Source organism: Labeo rohita, chromosome 16, assembly GCF_022985175.1.
Source record: "Labeo rohita strain BAU-BD-2019 chromosome 16, IGBB_LRoh.1.0, whole genome shotgun sequence".
NCBI lineage: Eukaryota > Metazoa > Chordata > Actinopteri > Cypriniformes > Cyprinidae > Labeo > Labeo rohita.
The window spans coordinates 4,231,210-4,251,020 of NC_066884.1; the positions used below are offsets into that span (position 1 = coordinate 4,231,210).

Genomic DNA, 19,811 nt, shown 5'->3' on the forward strand with positions numbered 1-19,811 from the left:
TAAATCATGCATAAAGAAAATAATATATACATAGTATATAAACTGAAAAAAAAAAAAAAATTAAATAGCAATGTTACAAAAAAAGGAAACCAATAAAAATGGGGAAAAAAAAACATAACATAATACTAAAATGTATTTTTTTTTTTCATAAAAAAAACATTTAAACAAAATACCAAAACAAATATTTTTGCAAATACCAGAAAAAAAAAGCTTTGAAATTTAATACATAATCAATTACAATATAATTTAAAAAGTGGAATACACTACCTAACATAAAGTAGGACTGAATAAATTAAATTAAATTATTTTAATAAATATTAGAGAAAAATTAGAAACTAAAATAATTTAAAGTACTACTAAAACGGAAATAAATAAATAGTAATCTTACACAAAAAAATTGACAAAATTGCAACAAATTTACTAAAACATAAATAAAAAAATAATAATTCAAATAAAAAATAATTCAAATATATATAAAAAAAAATACTACAACAGTGCACAAATAATACTAAAATAACACTATTTTACAATAACCTGCATTATAGGGTTTTTTTTTTACACATTTTTTAAATTTTTATTTGTTTTTGCATTCACTGTTATTGGTAATTAGATTTTATTTCAGTTTTTAATCTTATTTGATTTTATTTTATTTTTTTGCATTCACTCTTATTGTTAAATTATTTATATATATATATATTTTTTTTTTTGTTTTATGTGTTTTTAAATCTTATATTTTATATAATACATATATTTTTGCATTCACTCAATAACTACAAAAATATTTATATTTTTTACTTTGTTTTTAAATCTTATTTTAGTTTTTAATTATATATTTTGTTATACACACATATATATAACACTATTTTACAAAAATAACTTGCATTACAGGTTTTTTTTGCAATGACCACTAATGAAAAAAAAGCGTGCACTAAATAAATAAATAAATAAATAAATAAATGGGATAGAAAATACAAAATTGACTTTATAGATTTTTTTTTCAATTGCATACATGACTAAAAAATAAAAAAAATAATAATAATAAAATAAAAAATGGAATACATGACCTTACCAAGCATCACAAAATAAATATGTAAAGTAGAACACAATATGTTTCATGAGTTGAGACAAATGATGGTGTTCATGTCAACGACACGTGCAAAGAAAAACAACAGGAAGTGAAGGCCGTGTTAAAGCAGGAGGATGGCGAGGTGCTGGCAGAGCCCCGTGGAGTCCGGGAACAATGTGATATCAAAGCAGCGCCAGCATGTAGACTTTTCATAAGTGTCTGATTACATGAAAGGCTGGAGACGCATTCATTATCAGGCCTGTGAGCACATGGGCCAGATCTCTCCAAATTTAGCTCCTCTTTGAGTCTGGCCTGCGAATGCATAATGAGAACTCCATGGTGATGCACTCCCACAGTGTCTTCTCGCTGTAAACATCAACACGTCTGTAATATGTGAGGAAGGACGCACACAGATAACACAAAACCCCAGCCCAGACAGATTCTCTGGGTGAATCTCTTCAAAACATGGCAAGGTCACGTTTCACCCCAAAATCAACAGGAAATAATAACAAAAAAACAAGCGCGAGTGGCACTAGCAAATCTCACGGCCTTGGTGCTACAATGTTCTGGCCAGTTACATTGTCCATCAGGAGAAAACCAAAGTCATTTAGAGGAATAAAAGCACAACATGCTGCATAATTTGAGGTATTGCTCATATTAAGGCCACAAACTGTACAAGTATAATAGCGATGCTTGCCTTTGCAATACATTTGCACTTGTGCATAAAAAAATAAAGCTCATTTTAAGACCATTAAGGGTTTTTTGCATTGTTACATTATTTTCTTGACAATTAAGCACATTTTTTTTTTAAATCTTATATTATACATTTTTATTTATATATATATATTTTGCATTCACTGTTAGTTAACTAAAATATTATTTTAATCTTTATAAGCACATTTTCATTATTTCAATATTGTACTCTTTTAAATTGCTAAAATAAAATACATTATATTTTTTTTTTATTTTGTTTTTTAATCTTATATATATATATATATATATATTTTTTTTTTGCCTTCACTGTTATTAACTAAAATATTTTACTCTTTGCTCTGAAGATTAAACATTTCTTTCCCTATTTTATATAAATAAACTATATATATATATATATATATACATATATATATAAAATAAATTTACTATTTTTAAATCTTATTATATAAATTTAATATATTATTTTAGATATAGATAAAATATTATTTTACTCTTTATAAGCACAATTTAATTACTTTAATAATATTTTACTTGTTTAAATTGCTCAAATAAAATACATTATCATTTATATTATTTTATGTTTTTAATCTTATTTTATTTTATATTATAATTTTTTGTTTTTTGCCTTCACTGTTATTAACTAGAATATTTTACTCTTTACTCTTACTAACGATTAAGCACATCTCTTTCAATAATTTTATATATATATATATATATATATATATATAGTTATTTTAAATCTTATTTTATAATTTTTTTTGCATTCACTGTTATTGTTAAAAATATTTTACGCTTTTAAATTGCTAAAACACACACACATGCATTTGTTTTAATTATTAATTTTAATTTAATTTACTTAATTTTATGTTTTTTTGCATTCACTGTTACTGATAAATAAAACTATAACTATTAATTCAAGCAAAAATAAAATGAAATAAAAACAACTAAAATTAACTTTAAAATCTTAAATGCAATTACAAAAATAATCTGAAATAACTAACTATAAGTGAAATTAAATATAAACTAAAGCTAAACAGAAATATAAAAAAAAATGATAAAAATCTTAAAAAACTTAGCTAAATTTAGCTAAATTAAAATTGAAAATATTAAAATAAAAGTGAATTCAAAATATTAATACATACTATAATAGTACATAAATAAAACTAAAACTAACACTTTGCATTAATTTTTTTTTAATTAACATAATGAGAATTTGAATGGAAATTATGTTTGTCACAAATATTTGTCAAATGTAAAATACTTAATGATCCTGAAATAGGCATCATCTTGTTGGGAAAAAACTTATTTCTTTCTATTGATTTTGGGGGTGAAATATGACCTGGACACATTCTTGACAGGTTTTGTGAGATTTGTCGTCCTATTTGATAGAAGATCAAAATGATAGTCTTAGGAGATCAGCGGTGGCACGGCCTCCTCCTCCTCCATCTCCAAAAACTGCCCTCCAGGTGGCTTTGATATGAGTTTATCCACCGGTCCAGGGGCGGATGGGGGTTTTGTGGCGGCTTAAAGTCTCTTGATGGATTCTGCTCTTTGTCGATGCTGTTGGTGTGGCGTTCTGCTCCACTGATTTACTTGTGCATCTAGCCTGTGCCCTCGTCTAGCTTTGCTTCAGTGACATTGAAGTTGTCCAAGAGAATGTCCTTTATAAGGAAGCTTTCCTTTCGCCTCCCTTGCCCTTAGAGACGGGTTTCCATGGTGAGAAAAGGTGGGAGGCAGGAGTCGGGTTTTAATGCGACGGGTGTGGCGTGAGACTGCCGCCCATCAGGCCGGGATTGAATTTGCAGATCTCAATGCTCTCAGCTCGTCGAGTCCGCAATTAAAGATTCATACGCTCCACAGGAGAGCAACACGGTGGGCCACGGGCTCATCGCCGTTCCAGGTTTAGCTCCCGCTGAATAGACGCCAACGATGTTGACTAAAAGGTTTCTTTTGTCTGACTTTTGCTCCGGTGCGAATTTCCACCTCCTCAGAAAAGAATATGCACCCGCAGCTGCGACACATTCATGCGCCTGACTATTCATGCTGTTCTGCCTATATTCAGATGCACGAAGGCACAGATATTCAGCGTATGAATTTCCAATAAGGTATTATCTTGCTCTGAAAGGGATTTTGGAGATACCTCCACTGTCATTTTCCTGACGCACAAAAGAATCGGAGTTTGAATGGAAGCGTTTGAACAGGTCCATGAGGGAGAGAGAATGACAGACACACCTATTCACCACACTCAAGTGAGGAGCGTCTTTTTTAAAATGTTGAAAGTTCACGTGAAATCAAATTTGATCCTATTTAGTTTATTAATACACATACCTGGTCTTATGGAGCGCATTCACACTGCAGCGAAATACGGATGTCACTCCTCTTCTGGTTTGTTCGGTCTGATTCTGAAGATCAGCTCCACTCAAAACGGAATTGAAAATGCTTTTGAAATTCCAATTTAGATCCTGAGTTTGAATGGATGGAACATATCATGAGAGAGCGACAGGTAGTACCATAGACAGATAGAACGTTAGAACGAGATAGATGACCTGCATGTCTGTGGGAGGTAACCGGAGTACCCGGCATAAGACAGACAGATAGATAGATAAATACATACATAGACAGATGATGAATGGATGGAACATATCAGGAACAATAGACAGAATGGTAGAACGGAACATACGAGAGGAAAAACAGAATGACAGAACGATGGATGGATAGATGGAACGATAGCACGATAGATAGAACAATAGAAAAATGGATGGGTGGAACGATACATAGAACAATAGAACAACAGACAGACAGATAGATAGATAATATGTGGGAAAAATAAACCAACAGAACGATGGATGGATGGATGATGGAACAACAGATGGAACGACGGATAGATGGATAATGGATGGATGGAATGATACATAGAACAACAGACAGATAGACAGATAGATAGATTGATAGATAGATAATATGAGGGAAAAATAAAACGACAGAACGATGGATAGATGGAACGACAGAACAATGGATGGAACGACGGATGGATGGAATGACGGATGGATGATATGAGGGGAAAAACAGAACGATAGAATAATGGATGGATGGAACGATACATAGAACGATAGAACGATAGATAGATAATATGAGGGAAAAATAAAACGACAGAACGATGGATGGATGGAACGACAGAACGATGGATGGATGGATGGATGGATGGATGGATGGATGGATGGATGGATGGATGATGGAACGACGGATGGATGGACAGATGGATGGAACGACGGATAGATGGACGGATGGATGGATATGAGGGGAAAAATAGAACGACAGAATAATGGATGGATGAAATGATAACATGATAGAACAATATCACAATAGCGCAATAGAATGATAGAAAGATGGATGGATGAATGGAACGATGAAACGACAGGCAGGCAGACAGACAGACAGACAGATAAAAGATATGAGGAGAAAAAATAGAACGATGGATGGATGGATGGATGGATGGATGGAACGATAGCATGATACAACAATAGCACGATAAATAGAACGATAGAAAGATGGATGGATGAAATGATACATAGAACTACAGAACGGCAGACAGACAGACAGATAGAACATATGAGGGAAAAACAGAATGGATGGATGGAAGGATGGAACAATAGCACGATAGAACAACAGCATGATAAACAGAACGATAGAAAGATGGATGGATGGATGGATCATATGAGAGAATATGAGAGAATGACAGAACGATAGATAGAATGACAGAACGATAGATAGATAGAAAGATAGATAGAACATATGAGGGAAAAATAGAACGATGGATGTATGGATGGAACAATAGCACAACAGAACGATGGATGGTTGGATGGATGGATGATATCATGAGAGAATGACAGAACGATAGAACAATAGATATAGAACAATAGATAGAACATATGAGGGAAAATAGAACAATGGATGGATGGATGGAACGATAGCACAACAGAACGATAGACAACCGTCTATCGTTCTGTTGTGCTATCGTTCCATCCATCCATCCATTGTAGAAATGAATTGGATAGAATGATACATGGAACGATAGAACGACAGACTGACAGACAGACAGATAGATAGAACATATGAGGGAAAAATAGAACGGATGGATGGATGGACGGATGGAACGATAGCATGATAGAACAACAGCATGATAAACAGAATGACAGAAAGATGGATGGATGGATCATATCATGAGAGAATGACAAAATGATAGAACAAGATAGATAGATAGATAGATAGATGAATGGAACAGGAGAGAAAGATAGATTGATAGATAGAACAAGAGACAAAAAGAATGTCAAAGTGATAGAACGATGGGCAGACAGAATGACAGACAGACATGGAAAGATAGACAGAACAGAATAATAGACAGACTCACTGATAGACAGAACATGAATTCATCATAAGTTTTGCGTTTTTGTTTGCTGCTGTTAGGTGATGCAGAGATCAAACCTTTAACCTTTAACAAAGAAGCTCTTACATTAATGTCAGCACAGCAACGCTTTCCTGAAGTAGTTTGTCTCAAGTGATTGACATTTAATATGTTCACATCCTCCACCCTTAATCTGTCTCTGCCCGTTTCTGCCCCGCGTTGTAAAATATACATAAGCCGTCTTGTGCATTAGTAGCTCTCTCAGGCACATACTTAAACCTGAACGCTATCAGTCACCGTGACCTGGCCAGACTAACTCCACATATTCCGGCAGTCTCACTCCATCAAACGGACAATCTCTCTGCCGTCAATCTCCATAAACAGGCCCCCCTCGCAGGACCGACGGCTTATTGAGCCGACATTTGGCTCGTCTGTAGAAAAGAGCGCTCTGTCGGACTCGCTCACCTGAGACGTCGCCGTCCGTCCAGACGGGCTCGACAGCTGAGGCAATCTCCCGAGTGGACTTTTCCAATTACGATCCCAAGTGGGAACATCTGATGCAAGGTGGCCAGAACAATGGCCCTGTTTGAAAGGCCGCTGAGATGCCTTCAATTGAGTAAGTGCAGTCTTAAATAGGTTTTTTTGATGGAAGGATGCAGGCGACAGACATCGCGCCCCTCCCGTTCCTGAGAAAAACCCCTTCCCGTCGGGCCCCGCCAGGGGCCGGCCCACGGTCGCCCATCCCTCAGCCCCCCCATAATGTAATCTGGAGTGTCTCCCAGAGCAGACAGGGGCAGCACAAACAGTATTAGTGTGTAAATGGAGGAAGGCTAATAAGGAAGCTCTTGGGCCATGAGAGGACACTGAGCAGAAATAACACGGGATGTGAGCCGGTTCCCAGACGCCCCTGTGCTCGTCTTCAATACTCAGCAGAGCTTATTATCCACCCATATATAAAGATCACTCTAAAACAGGGCCAAACGCAGGAACCGCATGGGGCGGCAACGACATCAGGCCATTAAAATATGTGTGGCTCTTGCATTTGAAAGGAAATGTTTTACATTCCAGCATGGATGTGTTGGCTAATTAGGCTGGTCATTCATTAGTCTCTGTCTGTCTTGTTGCTGTCATTCTTTTTCTTTGAAATATTTCAAATGACTTCCTCATCCGCGCATATTCTCTCTCTAGTTGTATTTTTATCACCTAAAATTCCTGCTATAGTTACCGTCCCTTTGCTTTCTGTGCTTTCGTACATTTAGCTTTCACTTACTTTTTAAAGGAATATTCATGGTTTAATAGAAGAAAAAGCAATATTACATCCAAGAATGGAAATTATTTACTCCATCATGCCATTCAAAACCTGTATGCATTTTTTTCTTTTGTGGAAATGAATGAAATCTTTTTCAAAGAAGCTTGCAGATCTTTTCCATCAAAACAACTGTTCATAGTGACCATGTCAATGAAAACCATGAAAACCTACTGCTGTAAAAAAAAAAAGACTTTATTTCACGTATTATACTAATATTATTTATATATTACAATATTAATTAATATTTTGAACCAACTTTTATTTTACAAAGTTTTTATTTGAATTTTTAATAAGTTTTATTAATTTGTCATTATTAGTAGTATTATTTTAACATTTTTTTAATTTAAATAATTGAAATAAAAAAAATTAAATTAATTTAATTTAATTTAAACAGTTTTAGTAAATATAATACTTAAACTGATTTATTTTAGTGCAATGCAATATTTCTAATAAGTTTAAGGTTTACAACTGTTTATATTATTTATATACTACAATATTAATATTTTGAATTAGCTTTTATTTTCTAAAGCTTTCTTTTGAAAGTTTTAGTAATTTTGCTAATGAATGAATTTACAGTTTTAGTAAATATAGTATTTAAACTGATTTGTTTTAATATGATGCAATATTTCTTAATTATTAAATAATTAAAAATACAAATAATTTCTATATTAATTTTAAGCTTTTTAGATTTCAACTAATGTTTGGTAACACTTTACAATAAGGTTCCTTATTGTGCAACATTAGTTAACATGAACTAAGAATGAACAATACTACAGCATTAATTAATCTTAGTTAAGGTAATTTCATATCACAAGTTGTGTTTGTTAACATTTATTGATGCACCGTGAACTAACATGAACAAACAACGAATGACCGTATTTTTATTAACTAACATTAACAAAGATAAATAAATAGTGTAATGAATGTATTGTTCATTGTTTATTCATGTTAGTTAATACATTAATGTTAACAAATGACACCTTATTGTAAAGTGTGTATTATAATATTTATCAATTATTTTGGATTTTATAGTTTTCATTTTAATTTTTAATAAGTTTTAGTTATTTTGCTACATGCTTTTAATAAAAATTCAGTTTTAGTACCTATAGCACATGAACTGATTTAAGTACGATGCAATATTTCTAATTTTAAGCTTTTTAAGTTTAAGGTTTTTTTAGCTAATGTTTATATTTTATGGCAGCTTTATTTTAATTAAAGAAACCAATATCCAAAAATGTACAGCTTTAGTCAACAATAACAACATTTGATCCTTCTTCTGTACAACACAACAGAAAATATTCAGAAGAAGACTGGAGTCCAAACACTGAACCCAAATGATGTTCTACACCCACCATATTAAACCCAGAACATCACCTGATTTCTCCTCTGTTCCTTGCAGATGTTCTTGTCAAGGCTGTGGACAGCGTGTTTGTGTTCCAGGAGGGAGTGGAGAGCGACACCAATGCGGCTGCTGCGTACGACGCTATAGTTGTGGAACAATGGACAATCGTTGACGTGAGTTATACTCAAACAAACACACATTCGCATTCTGTTTTCAAACTACCATTGTCATATTTACCTGCGTGCTGTAAAAAAGCAGCAGTAATCATGCAAAGTATAAGATGATTGGAGTATGTTTAATTAGTGCTTTCAAAATTAGCACGTTAACCTAGGTGATTCATTTTTTCTGTGTTTAACTGTGTTAAAAATATGTAATGCAGTTAATCAAAGAGCAAAAAAAAAAAGGCAGGAAATAACTTTTTTTTTTATTATTTAATTTAGTATTTAATGTTTGATAATTATTCAATTTCTGTATATTTCCTACTTGCTGAAGGGCACAAGTAAATAATGGGTTTATGTGAAGATTGTTTTAAGTTCACTTAAATTAGAAGTTGTAGCATGGGTATATTTGTAGCAATAGCCAACAAACAAAACATGGTACGGGTCAAAATGATCGATTTTTCTTTTATGCCAAAAAATCATAAAAGAAGATGTTTTGTAACTTTCCTACCGTAAATATATCCAAACTTAATTTTTGATTAGTAATATGCATTGCTATTAACTTTATTTGGACAACTTTTTTGTTTGCACCCTCAGATTTCAGATTTTCCAATAGTTGTATCTCGGCCAAACACTGTCCTAACAAACATACATCAATGCAAAGCTTATTTATTCAGCTTTCAGATGATATATAAATCTCAAACTTTAAAAAATTGACCCTTATGACTGGTTTTGTGGCCCAGGGTCACAAATATTCAAATTGATAGCTCTCAATATATAAATAATACAATTATACAGTAATGCTGAATGGCTACAGTCAAGGGTTAAATAATAGGAAAAAAATAATTTCTTAGAGACATCAATAACATTGGTATCAGTGATACTCACCTTCAGGAATTAAAAAAAAAAAAAAAACAACAACAAATATTAAAAATATATTGTACATGTTGTAAAAAATATATATATATATATATATATATATATTTGTTGTTATATATATATGTTGTTTCTACATTAATTGAAGACTGAATGTGAAAATATTGCAATATAAAAAGTATACTGTTAGGATTAATTTCAGAAAAATGTGCAGTTAATTACTTTTTTTTTTTAATAAACTGACAATAATAGTTTTAATACTATGTCAGTCTTCCAACTTCAAAATTTTATGCTTTTTTAATGCATTAATTGCCACTTCACTGCAATTATTTCTGAAATTTAATAGCAATTTCTGAGTAAAAACGGTTTGGAAATAAATCCTACAAGAATTTTTTTTTCAAGAAAAACACTGATACAGACCAGATTTTGACTTTCACACCATGCCACTACTTGAAATGAAAATTTGGTTAACATGTAATCACCCACAGGCCAGGGTTAAGATGAGTTTGTTTCATCAGAATAGATTTAGAGAGATTTACAGTACATCACTTGCCCACCAATGGAACCTCTGCAGTGAATGGGTGTCGTCAGAATGAGAGTTAAAACTGCTAATGAAAACATCACAATAATAATCCACACCGCTTCAGTCCATCAATTAGCATCTAATGAATCTAAAAGTCATTAAGACGTTGCTCCGTCTATGAGTTTGCTCCAGTGAAAAAGTTGATCAAGCACTGATTACAGTACAAAACAACTCTAAACAAACTTTGGTGAACTTTTGGACTTTTTCCACTGGAGTAAGCATTATTATGGATAATGGAGAGAATCCATTGGAGAGCAAAGTTTTTCAGTACAAAATTTCTCCAAATCTGTTCCAATGAAAACACAAATTCATCTACATGTTGGATGGCCTGAGGGTGAATGCATTTTCAGTAAATTTAGTTCACCCAGAAATCTATTCCTTTAACTATTTGCACAAACTACTAAAAACTATTAAATTAAGCAAAAGTGGAAATAAAATCTGCAGGCATAGAGAGAATTACACACACCCAAAAAAAAGCAGGGAACCCCAGTTTCCATCCAAACGTCTCGTTTGAGTGACAGTAATAGGCACTGCTGCTCAGAGAGTCTTAGCCATGCTTGTTGAAATCAGATATTGTGCCAGTTCGGCATTGATTCTGCTCAAGTTGGTCTCGCTTGGGTTTATTTGGGCTAGGTGTGTGTGAGAGAGGTGTGCACACACCGGTCAGTGTTGTGTTAGTTAGCACTGTGTACTGATGCTATCAGCGTAATCGAGTTTTGAGCTTTATTTTATAATCCTGCAGCTCTCAATCGCTCTCTGCTGTCCTCTCTCTTTCGCTCTCTTCTACTCAGCCATGACGGTGTTTCTGTAGCTGAGGAGAAGGACACACTGTTTCTGCCCAGCATTATTCAGTGCCGCACGACTGACGGGCTGCATTCAAATTTAAGTCTGCCCGACTTCTCCCAGCATTCAACATGAGTGTAATTTAAGATTTTGTGAATCATATTCGGTAGTAATATTGTGTAAGGGCATGTTGATGTACATGCCAGACATCAGATTCATATGGATTCGTCGGACAGAAGGGTATTTTCACTAATGCAGTAAGACATTTTGAATTGATATGTTCAGCTGCTGTCTGACTCACTGTCTGCCGTCAGCCCATCAATCACTGTCTCATTTTCTGTCAGTGATATTTCTGTCTTCAATGAGCCTGCGTTTATTTCAAACGTCTCGTGAATCATGTTTCTATAATAGCATCAGACAATCACTGCACATTACTCATTCACTCGATGATGGTATTTTGAGATGCTTTTTTAATGTAGCGCAACAAATAATAATTTATGATGATATCGTTTCATATATTAAGAGTTTAGTTGTCGAAATTAAAAATTACATTATCCTACTATATCCATTCAAAAGTTTGGGATCAGTAAAATTTCTAATGTTTTTCAAAGACGTCTCTTCTGCTCATCAAGGATTCATTTATTTGATCAAAAATACAGAAAAAAAAGTAAAATTGTGAAATATTATTACAATTTTAAATAATGGTTGTCTGTTTTAATATACTGTAAAATATAATTTATTCATGTGATGCAAAGCTGAATTTTCATCAAAGAAATCATTTTGATTTATTAATAATATGCTGATTTATTATCAATGTTGGTAACAGTTTTTGCAGCGTAATATTTTTTGGAACCTGTGATACTTTTTTCAGGATTCTTTGATGAATAAAAAGTAAAAGTACAGCATTTATTTAAAATATAAATATTTTCTAACAATACAAGTCTTTACCATAATTGTTTTATTAATTTAAAACACCCTTGCTGAAAAAAAAAACAACAACAATAATTTCTTTAAAAATAAATAAATAAATAATTTATATATATATATATATATATATATATATAAATTATGGAGTAAAAACAGTTTCCAACATTGATAAATCAGCATAGAATGATTTCTGAAGGATCATGTGACACTGAACACTAGAGTCATGATGCTAAAAATTCAGCTTTGCATCACAAGAATAAATTATGTTTTAAAGTATATTAAAATATTACACCATTATTTTAAATTGAAATAATATATCTTAATATTACAGTTTTTTTTTTTCTGTATTTTTAAGCAAATGAATGCAACTTTGATGAGCATAAGAGACATCTTTAAAAAAAAAAATTACAAATGTTTCTGATCCCAAACTTTGCTTTTTTTTTTTTATCCCTACGTAATATAATGTATGTATATATTTAGTTAGTTATTGCATAATATGCAATAACTATAATTTAGTTGTTTTTTTTGTTGGTAAATAAATTAGTAGTTAGTTGAAAAAAAATAAATTGTTATTTAATAAATCCAATATTTTTTAATCAACTTCTTAAACTCACATGATATAATATTTACGTTTTATATGTTTTTATATTATATATGAAATACACATTTAGCTAAATAAACACATTTAAAAACAGTATATATATAATTTATATAATCATTTATTATTATAGCTATAAATAATATAGAAATGTTTAATTGTATGCATAAATCTCCAAAGCACTTGTACGGAGTAACTGAGCCATGTTTGGTCAATACGAGTCAAATTGAGCGAGCACTCTATTCTTGTCGTAAAGGAAAATCAATAGGCAGAGTAACCTTGGCCATGTAATGCAATGAGGGCACTCTGTCGCTAGAGCTCAGCCCCTGAAACACAACCACAAAAAACAGTTTTCCATTTTAGATTTCCTCGAGGAATAATCCTTGAAGATTTACTCAAAGCAACTTATTAGTTTTGATCCACTGAGAAGGAAATTGCCTTAACAACCTTTTATCAGTCGCAGTGAGCTCTCTCTGTATATAAGGCTGCGTTATTAAGAGGAGAGCAGCAGACTTCAGAAAGCTGCAGTGCAGTTGCAACACTCAAACGTATGGATGCCTATAAAGTTCTTTTAAAAAAGAATAAGAAATCGCAACCGAAAGATATAAAGTCACAATTTTGAGTTATGAAGTTATAAATTCTAAATTACAAGAAATACACTGTACAATAAGTTTCCATTAGTTAATGTTAGTTAATGTATTAAACAAACAATGAACAAATACATTTAATACAGTACTTACTAATCTTTGTTAATGAAAATAGTTGTGCATTGTTCATGTTAGTTCACAGTGCGTTAACTAATGTTTACAAATTGCAACTTTAATGCATGAGTAAATGCTGAAATTATCATTAAATAAGATTAATACATGCTGTAGAAGTATTGTTCATTCTTAGTTCACTTAAACTAAAGAAGTTAGCTAATGTTAACTAATGAACCTTATTGTAAAGTGTTACCATATATTTTAACATACAAAAATAAATGTCTTAATAAATATTGAATACTAAATGACTTAATAATGCCTTGCATAAACATGTTCTAATACGTAATTGCCTTAAAACGACCCTAAAAGAAAAGACAGTCACCACTTGGAGAAACAACATAAAAACTATAAGAAATAAACATTTTTTAAAAGAGTATCTGTATAATAATAAAAATAAATAAATAATGTAGACCAGAAAAAAAAAATACAGAAATACAAAGTTATGAGAAATAAAGGCGTAATTGAAATATATAAATTAAAAACTGTGAAATGCAGGAAATATAGTTGATTTATGTATTTTAAAGCACAGAAACAACCTATTTTAAGTTTATTTTAATTTACTTTTTTTTTTAATTAGCATTAAAACAACACCCTTGCATAAAAAGGTAATTTACCGCAAAAAGAAAAGATAGTCAACGTGAAGAAATGTAAAAACTATGAGAAATTATTTAAAGAGTACCTGTATAAATCAATAATAATAATAATAATAATAATAATAATCAACAACTATATACATGCCTGTAAAATAAAAAAAAATAATAAAATAAAATAATGTTAAAATAATGTTTAAAATAATACAGTCAAATTTTTAACAAATTAAAGGTGTAACTAAAATACATAAATTACCAATTTTACCCTCAAATGAAAATAGTCTTGCATAAAAAGTAATAAAAAATTTCTACAGTTTTTTTATTAAAAAAAAAAAAATTAAAAAAAAAACTTTTATTTAAAAAAATCCCATTAAAATGACATTGCATAAAAAGGTAACTGCCTTAAAATTAGCTCAAAAGACAAGATACAAAAAGTCACAACTGTAAGATATAAAGTTCAAAGTACAAAAAAATATTTTAAAATATATCTGTATAATTAATAATAATAAAATAATATAGACACAAAAACTATAAAGATAGTGGTGAATTAAAGAAGAAACATTTCAATTATAAGTGCAATTATATACTTTAAAGTACAGAAATAAATTGGCTTTTATACTCCGAGATGGAAAACAGCCTCCATGAAAACAATTTAAAAAGTAGTGAACTATATTTTAAAGTGTTTCTGTATAATTACAAAAAAAAAAAATAATAATAATAATATAATAACCATAATAATAATAATAATAACCATAATAATAATAATAACATATTATATTCATTTAAAGATTAAATCCTTTGAGGCAGAAACCGAGAGCCAAAATTGGTTAAATTCTGTTTCTGCTGTGTTTTTCAGATGTGTCATGCTGACATTGTAATAATCTGGCAACCACAGGTGGTGATAATGATGTTGTTTGTGAAGTATAAACACCTGTATAAAAAGTCCTGCACATTGTCTGCTTACTAAAAAATAAGGAAATTGTAATGATTAACATGAATATAAAAACAATACTTCAACCCTGCATCCCATTTCAGAAAGATTTTCTGAGTAAACACAGACAGGCCGAGGCCTGGGGATGTCTGGAACAAGTCCACCGACTGCTAAAACCAATCCCTCGCCCGTGGCATCTAAAGACGCGATGTGAAATTTAGTCCGATCTTGTTATGGTTTTCCCATCTAGCTCTCAGAATTTCTTTCCCTTTCAAATTATTCATGTCTATCTAATGCTTGCGTAACCACAGCAGCCTCAGATTCTTCTCATGCATGTTCTGGAGCACGCCGACGTCTGTACAGCCTAAACTCTAATCACTTTTACCCGGATCTCTTTTCTTGAAAGCAGTTCTTCTGCTGTCTGGATTGGATTTATTCAACTATAAAGGGCAGGAATAAAGCAGAAAACAGCATTTTTTTCCCACTGGACCAGGATGAGAGAGTTCTAACAAAGTTGAACAAGCTAACTAAGTTAACTGCAGCTATAAAGTTGACCATTTGAAGCACACAGCGTATCTGTTTTAAAAAGTTACCAGTAACCCAATTAGAGCTTAAAATGAGATTAGCGTAACGTGGTTGCATCTGGATGCAAGTAACAAAGTTTTTGCACTTAAGAGAGTTCACTAATGTCTTAAACTGCTCAAAGTCAGTTCAAGTAGCTTTACGTGAAGCATCAAAGAAGAAACTTCAATGAACTTCCATTAAGTTGTCTGAGCAACGTCTGAGCAATATAATTTTCCTCCGGTGTTATATATTTAGTATGTAGTTAGAGTAGAAGGTAAAGTTTGAAGGTCAGCACAGTCGCTGCAGCGGTGTGATATCTAGACTGTAGATAGACCATTAAAACACGTCCTTTGGCAATGTAACCTTTATGGCTCCTGTGGAGGTGAGAAAAACATGCGACCTGCCGTTTCAAAGAACGCTTTTCTTTGTCTGTGTGAATGTGGCTGAACTACACGACTCGGAAATGAAAAAAAAATCATACTTTTCATTAATCTATTTCCAGCTGAGTTTTTAGTAACTTTACGACGTGCGTGTGATTTTAATGTTACAGACAGACGCTTGCTGTCAGGCCGTGAGGATATATATATCACCGGCAGACGAACACCCATGACAGATACGGCGTTCGGTAGACCCTGGGTAGAAAAGTGTGATATAGGTGTAAAACAAGGCTGGGCTATTTTTGGTTGTCGAGAATAGAAGTCTGTGAGCTGAAACCTGCTTTTTTGACTTTAAAGGTTAAATGCAAAAATAGATCTCTCAGATCTTCCGGTACAGTCTTTGAATTTTTTTTTTTTTTTTTTTCTTAAAAATGTTTTAATGATGCTTTGGAGGACATTTGGGGTTGCTAAGATTTTTTTTATGTTTTTGAAATAAGTCTTGTCCTCTCAAAGTTCCATTTACTGGATCAAAAGTACAGTACAAACAGTAAAATTTTGAAATATTTTTACTATTTAAAATTACCGTTTTCTATTTGAATATATTTTAAAATGCATTTTATTTCTGTGATTTCAAAGCTGAATTTTTAGCATCATTACTCCAGTCACATGATCCTTCAGAAATCATTCTAACATTCTGATTTGCTGCTCAAAAACATTTATTATTATTATGTTGAAAACAGCTTTCTTTAATGAATAGAAAGTTCAGTAGAACAGCATTATCTGAAATAGAAATCTTTTGTAAGATTATAAATTTATCATCACTTTTGATCGATTTAAAGCATTAAAGTATTAATATCTAGAATTTCTTTCCTCATGAATTAAAGTTGAAAATAACAGCATTTATTCAAAAGAATAACCTTTACTAACAATTCTGAAGTCTTCATCACTTTTTAGCAATTTAACATCCTTGTTGAATGAATGAATGAACGTATTCTTTTAAAGAAAGAAAGAAAGAAAGACATTGACTGACCACAAACCTTGAATGGTAGAGTAGTGTATACTGTTACAAAAGATTTCTATTTTAAATAAATGCTGTTCTATTTAAAGTTTTATTCATCAAAAAATCCTGAAAAAAGTAGCACAGATTCCAAATAATATATATATTAAGCAGCACTGTTTCTAACACTGATAATAAATCAGCATATTAGACTGATTTCTGAAGGATCATGTGACACTGAAGACTGGAGTAATGATGCTGAAAATTCAGCTTTGCATCACAGGAATAAATTAACTTTTAAAGTATATTAAACCGGAAAACCACTAGGGCTGTGACGGCAGATTTTTTCCACCGCGGTGGTAATGGACCAATTACCCTCGGTGGCACGGTGTTGATATATAATTTTGAATCATAACAAATGTGCGTGTTTATTTCAGGCTACAAAACACTAAAGTAAATATCAAAGAAATTATATATTTTAATAGCCAAAGTAGCCAAAATATGAACGGTAAATATTAAACAAACATTTGTTGCACAAATTCGTAACAACCTCACCTCACCCTTGTCCGACGGCTCATCAAAATTACCGGCCCGAGTCCGACTAGAGCCCGAGTCTTTTCTCTCTCTTTCCCATTACACTGTTGCATCCATATATATATATATGTATATATATATATACACTACCGTTCAAAAGTTTGGGGTCAGTAAGACTTGTAATAGTCTTTAAAGAAGTCTCTTATGCTCATCAAGGCTGCATTTATTTGATTAAAAATATAGAAAAAAAACAGTAATATTGCAAAATGTTTTTACAATATAAAATAATGTTTTTTATTTTAACACACTTTAAAATAGAATTTATTCCTGTGATGAAAAGCTGAATTTTTATCAGCTGTTACTCCAGTCTTAAGTGTCACGTGATCCTTCAGAAATCATTCTAATATGCGGATTTTTTATTAGAATGATCAATGTTGGATAATATCAACAGTTGTGCTGCCAAATATTTTTTGGAACCTGTGATTTTTTTTTTTCAGGATTCTTTAATGAATAACAAGTTTAAAAAGTACAGTGTTTATTCAAAATGTAAATATTTTATAACAATGTAAATTATTTATTATTAACTTTTAATAAACTTTTAATTATTAACTTAATACATCCTTGGTGAATAAAAGTATTAATTTCTTAAAAAAAAAAAAAAAAGAAAGAAACAATAAAAATGTACTGACCCCAAACTTTTGAACGGTAGTGTATATATATACATTTCTTTTCGTTTCTTTATAAAGTTAATTTAGAAATGTGTTTGGAACATTTTTGTTTATTAAATTAACATTTTTGCATTTTTGTTTGTTGGAGAGGGGAAGCTAAATTCGCTTTGCAGGACATGGAGGCGCCAGCGCAATCACTTGCAAAAAAAAAAAAAAAGTAAATATGCTGTAATCTTTGCTCATAAAGGTAAGCGTAATATACATTATCCAGAACTGTAAAGAGTGTAATATTATTTGCGTGCACTCACAATATTAACAAAATGTTGTGCTTTTGTAAAAATAAAGAAAACAAACAAGATGCGCTTTCTGATGTGTCGGTGCTGAACAGGAGCGCTGCACAAAAATGAAACGAAACGCAGCGAATACTTGCCTTACAGATAAACATATCTATAGAAAGCTTTAAATTATTACTATACTACTTTAAAACTAAAAAAATTCAAATCGAAAACAACAACTCTTTCATAATAAAATCCGTAGAGATGCATTTCTCTCTAAAGGCGCATCCAATGAGCAGATGGCGAGTCAAGATCGTCATCTTAGTGACACTGGCTCAGAAAACACTAGTTTATTAATAATTCATTTATGTCCTTATTTCCCTCCGACACATTCATAGTAATGACTTTTGTGTGCGTATGAATGTGGATCTCTTCCAGCAGCTGCAAGGGCACTTGCGCTTGCTGCTGTTGCCGGCGGGGACACTAAACACGGCCACGCAGAATAATTGTTGTAGAAACAATGTATTTTATGCTTGTTATAGATTGTGTGACATCACGTGCAGTACCGCCCGTGGCAACCGTCGACCGTGGTGGCGCGGTTGTCATTGCAACCGTCACAGCCCTAAAAACCACTATTTTAAATTGCAATAATATTTCACAATTTTGTCTGTATTTTTAATCAAATAAATGCAACCTCGATGAGCAGAAAAGCCTTGTTTAAAACATTAAAAAAAAAAAAAAAAATTACTGATCCCAAACTTTTGAACGGCAGTGCATGTTCTGAATATACATTCCTGGTCTTATAGTGAATGATGTGAAAGAATGCATGCTATCTTTCATACGTCTAAAATGTTTTTCCATCCTGGATGACATCATCATCTCCTTATGCCTTTTCTCTCATTCCTCCCATCAAACCACCTGACTCCATTCTCTCTTTCACAATCTAATCAATTACTGATATAGTATGATGAAGTTTCCACCATGTTTTTTCAAATTAATCATCTGTATTTACTCTGGAGCATGCCATATTGCGGACGCTGACATTTGTGTTGACTTTTACGACTCTTTTTCTTGAGGAGTCTTTGTTCTGTGCTATTTCACTGACCTTAATGTTGAAAGACTTCAGCACTTCAACAACATCTAGATGTTCACACAATCCCTCAGCAATGGAAAGCCATTAAACAGAGCATATTTTCTCAATCCTCCTCCGCTTTTAAGTCTGCAGTGCCGCTTACAGGGTCCACTACTGGGACCGCTTCCAACAAAAACCTCTTCTCACATATCTGGATTCCCCAAAGGCTGCTGCTGCGGTCTTGGCCAACGCAAATACCCAAAAACCATTTCAACAGAAACCTA

The 19,811-nt window shown here is 32.1% G+C and overlaps 1 protein-coding gene across 2 annotated transcripts in view; it reads left to right on the plus strand.

The window, feature by feature from the left end:
• Positions 1-19,811, plus strand: part of LOC127178985 (raftlin) — a 122,434-nt gene that overhangs the window by 81,493 nt on the left and 21,130 nt on the right. For both annotated transcript variants that reach the window (XM_051132214.1, XM_051132215.1), the window contains exon 7: positions 8,891-9,006. In XM_051132214.1, the coding sequence (XP_050988171.1) occupies positions 8,891-9,006 (116 nt within the window). The remainder of the gene's footprint in view (positions 1-8,890; positions 9,007-19,811) is intronic.